The 4,295-nt window shown below is 36.3% G+C and overlaps 1 protein-coding gene across 1 annotated transcript in view; it reads left to right on the top strand.

Annotated features, from left to right (window-relative positions):
• Nucleotides 1-2,955, top strand: part of LOC108685186 (selenium-binding protein 1-A) — a 3,225-nt gene extending 270 nt beyond the window's left edge. The window contains exons 2-8 of the mRNA XM_018189867.1: nt 248-402; nt 502-684; nt 871-1,174; nt 1,287-1,547; nt 1,724-2,057; nt 2,155-2,277; nt 2,682-2,955. Of these exons, the coding sequence (XP_018045356.1) occupies nt 248-402; nt 502-684; nt 871-1,174; nt 1,287-1,547; nt 1,724-2,057; nt 2,155-2,277; nt 2,682-2,733 (1,412 nt within the window). The 3' untranslated portion in view covers nt 2,734-2,955. The remainder of the gene's footprint in view (nt 1-247; nt 403-501; nt 685-870; nt 1,175-1,286; nt 1,548-1,723; nt 2,058-2,154; nt 2,278-2,681) is intronic.
• Nucleotides 2,956-4,295: the final 1,340 nt, after the last annotated feature.

Genomic DNA, 4,295 nt, shown 5'->3' with positions numbered 1-4,295 from the left:
TATATATATATATATATATATATGGTCAGTCCAATGGTAAAATATAAAATGCGTCGCAACAAAGTCTATATACTAAAAATTCGATAAATGATCAATTAATTACTGAATCTATTGACGCTCAAACATTAATATTAACGATAAGCAGTCTATTGCAATGAATGATATCCCTTGTAGTTATATAGTAACATTATAAAATATAAATGTAGCATAATTTTAATGCTTGCGATAAATGACCTTTGGATCGTAGCGTGTTCCGGGCCGGGTTATAGGAGCCCGAAGGTGGCAATGCTCGAAGGACCGTGCGAGAAACTTTTGTACGTCATTGGCATACACACGAATCCTGAAAAGGCCGATGTCCTCTGTACGGTGGATGTGGATCCCGACAGTCCAACGTATTGTCAGGTATCGTCTTCATGTTAAAACGTTTGCTGATTATCGTAGAATAATTATTAATAATTGTAAGCTACAACATAAATTTAAACACGAGGTTTGGAAATGCAGATAATACACAAATTGAGAATGCTAACGGCCGGCGACGAGTTACATCACTCTGGCTGGAATATTTGTAGCAGCTGTCACGGATTGTCCGGTCGTAAGCGCGATACGCTGGTATTGCCATGTCTTATGTCGGACCGAGTGTATCTGATTGATACGAGCAATGAGAAAATGCCCAGAATTAAAAAGGTATCATATGAATATAAAAGTATACCTCATATATATGACGACATGCGTCTAATTTCTCTCTTTCTATACGCGTTTATATGTATATGTATATGTGTGTATGTATGTACATAATATGCAGACGAAATATATAAAATTCGATACAAAAGACATTGTATATCTTGCCAAAATAATTCTTATGATCACAAGGTTTTGGAACCAGAAGAGATGCACAAATATGGGATATCCACACCGCATACTTCTCATTGTCTGCCAAACGGAGAGATAATCATCTCCACCATGGGAAATCTTAATGGTGACGGACTGGGTGAATTTTTCTGCATTGATGCAGAGACCCTACGAACGAGAGGTACATGGACCAAGAGCCAAGAAAAAGCAGCTTTCGGATATGATTTTTGGTACCAACCGTATCACGATACACTCATCGCTACAGAATGGGGTGCACCTAGAGTTTTTAAGAAGGGATACATCCCGAAGGATATTCATGACCCCAGTAAATATATACTTATCGAAGAATAAATTAATTTTATATAATGGGGAAATGCGAAATATCGAGATATGCAGTCATGCAGTCGAATCATCAAATGATTGATGATAATTTGCAGAGATCTATGGCAGAAGTTTGAACGTTTACTCGTGGAACGAACGGAAGCTAAAACAGACCATTAATTTGGGAGATGAGGGAATTGCACCTCTTGAAATAAGGTTCCTTCATAATCCGTTGGCAGCCGAAGGATTCGTCGGCTGCGCGGTAACGTCGAATATTTATCGATTTTATAAAGCGAAGGATAATTCGTGGAAGGTCGAAAAGGTGATTCAGGTACCACCGAAAAAAGTCGAGGGATGGATCACGCCTCTGATGTCAGGTCCGTATTACGAATCGCTTCTTTTCGTTCAAAATTTGAACGAAGTCTGTGATATCTAAAATTATTGCCAGTAGAGATATTGAACCTGTTGTTCAACATCGCAGGCTTTTTTTGTTGTCTTCTCTCCCCCCCCCCCCATAAATTTCCGTTATTCCTTCTTCGTTACCGCTTCTTAGGTATGATCACCGATATTCTGCTGAGTCTAGATGACAAATATCTATATCTGTCTAATTGGTTGCATGGCGACATTAGACAATATGACATTTCCGATACGAGAAATCCGAAATTAACGGGTCAAGTCTTCTTAGGAGGCTCAATATTGAGCGATTCGCAGGTACGTGTGATACAGGACGAAGAAATGAGCAGTCAGCCCGACCCCGTCTACGTGAAGGGACGTAGATTGTATGGTGCACCGCAAATGTTGCAACTAAGTTTGGATGGACGTCGTTTATATGTAACTACGTCGATTTTTAAACCATGGGACAAACAGTTTTATCCCGAGCTCCTCAAGTAAGTACATTTTTCTTCCTTTTCTTTCTAAAATACAGAACAATGTTTATAATCTGTATTCTTATGTATATGCTGTAATAATATTGGCGTTATTTAGATATGGATCAACGATGGTAAAACTTGATATCGATGTAGAAAAGGGCGGAATGAAGCTCGATTGTCAATTTCTCGTTGATTTCGGCGCTGATAAAAGCGATATTTTACTGGCACACGAGATGAGGTAAGAGACATCCCGTAACTTAGACCTCTATAAAATCAAATCTATAAAATCAAATCAAATCATTTTTTTATAATTTTTTCAATTTTCTAAAGAAATGAAAATGAATTGAAAGAAATTAATCTCTGTCGAAATTTATATCTTGTCAAAAGATAAGAACTCGGAATCTCTCCAGCTTTTTTTTTACTTTTTATTTCGATTTTAATTTCGACGAGATTGAACATGTTTGGTTCAATCTCGTAAATCAAATGCTTGTCAATTTCTGTCAAATTGTTGTCAATTTCTGTCAATTTCTGTCAAATTATTGTCAATTTCTTTTAATTTCTTTTAATTAATTTCTCTCTTAAGTAGAAAGGATGTCATTCCTTATCTCTTGTAACAATTTTAACATGTTAATCTTTACGTAGATATCCTGGTGGAGATTGCACCTCCGATATATGGCTGGCAGAGAAACCTTAACTTTAATGATTAGATTGGAAGAGTAGAGTCAAAGGCATTTCAACATCTGTGAAAGTAATAATAATGCAGTAGCTTATATTATAGTATCATAGTTTCGCACGATTTTTCTCCGATGGAATCTCTCGGATTTTTATCGTGTAAAAAATTATTCAGAAATGTTCTTTCGATAAGGATAAGAAATATGGGTACAGAGGTAAAGTAATAAAGAATACTCACAGTATACTTTCGTTTGTTTCCATGGTATGGTGCTTATTAATTCCAGCATATTGCATCAAGTAATATAGTAGAGATTTTACATTGTATGAAATTAATGGTGTTACATGGTAGGTAATGAGTTTTTTCTCCGAATTTACACAAATTAAATCCGTCTATGCCAAAATTGTAATTTGTTCGTTGTGTAAAATTTATCGAAATGTTCTGTGTTAGAAATAATTCAAAAGTGTATAGCCATAAAATTTCATTGCTCTTCTACATAAAGGATCGCGTTGGCCGATTTTATTTTTGTTTCCGTAACAAAATTTCGTATCATCTACAATACCTAATGACTAACGTAAAATTAAATTTGCACAATTATCTTATAGAATTTCAAAATTCGTGATAAATGTTTGAGAAGAAACGAGTTCTCGTCATTTTACTTCTGCAATATGTGAGAAAATACTTACGCGACAGTATTACTTAAATATTAAAAAATGATTGGGCGAAATATGCGACGCCAGAGAATAGCGAGGACATATCGAATGTCAATGTTGGTTACGAAGCTGATGAATTTCTTCTTTCGCCCGGATTGTCCGATGTTAACGCCATGTTAGAAAAACTCAAACCGAGAATTCAAAAATCGATGCGGCAAACTTTAAAAGCTACACGTGTACTCACTACAGAAATAATTTTGTTAATTTTGTCCCGTTAATCGGCAATAAGTTGCGAGATTAAACGCACGAAATCATTAATTTTTTTAAATACGCACGCATGCACGCGCATCTAAATGTGTATATACGCGCCGAGTTTGTTTAATTGCATATAGCCCAATAATATCAAACTTGTTTTGATCTCTGTTAAACTGAGTCTTTTCTTTTTTTTTTTTCATCTCGGTCGAAACATAATGTTGCAATGGGGCATGTGTCATCTACATAATCTCGGATTCTAAATTAATTCTCAAGTGTGCTCGCGCGTATACACCGTACGTATATCTAGAGTTACATCGGTGCAAATATCGATTCAGATATCGATTAAAATGTCAGGTATGTATTCTTTTCCTGACATGATGGCATTACACGACGGCAAGTTCGTGCAACTCGTATTAGCCATCATACGGTAAATGTTGACAGCGCGACTGTTTATCGCAATTACCGTTACCGAAATACTTTTCATCATCTTCATTATCTTCGTCATCGTCATCGTCGTCATCATCGGACTTGCCATCAATATCGTCAGCCGAACTTCTCGCGACTACACCGTTAGCGTAAGAATATATGGCCGATTCTACATTTCTCCCAAAAATTCGTGGCTCTTCCAAAAAAATATTACTACTTGTCCGCATTCAGTCGTTGTATATCCTCATTCTT

This window comes from Atta colombica, unplaced genomic scaffold (genome assembly GCF_001594045.1).
Source record: "Atta colombica isolate Treedump-2 unplaced genomic scaffold, Acol1.0 scaffold146, whole genome shotgun sequence".
NCBI classification, from domain to species: Eukaryota; Metazoa; Arthropoda; class Insecta; order Hymenoptera; family Formicidae; genus Atta; species Atta colombica.
This window is presented reverse-complemented; position numbering and strand designations above follow the sequence as displayed.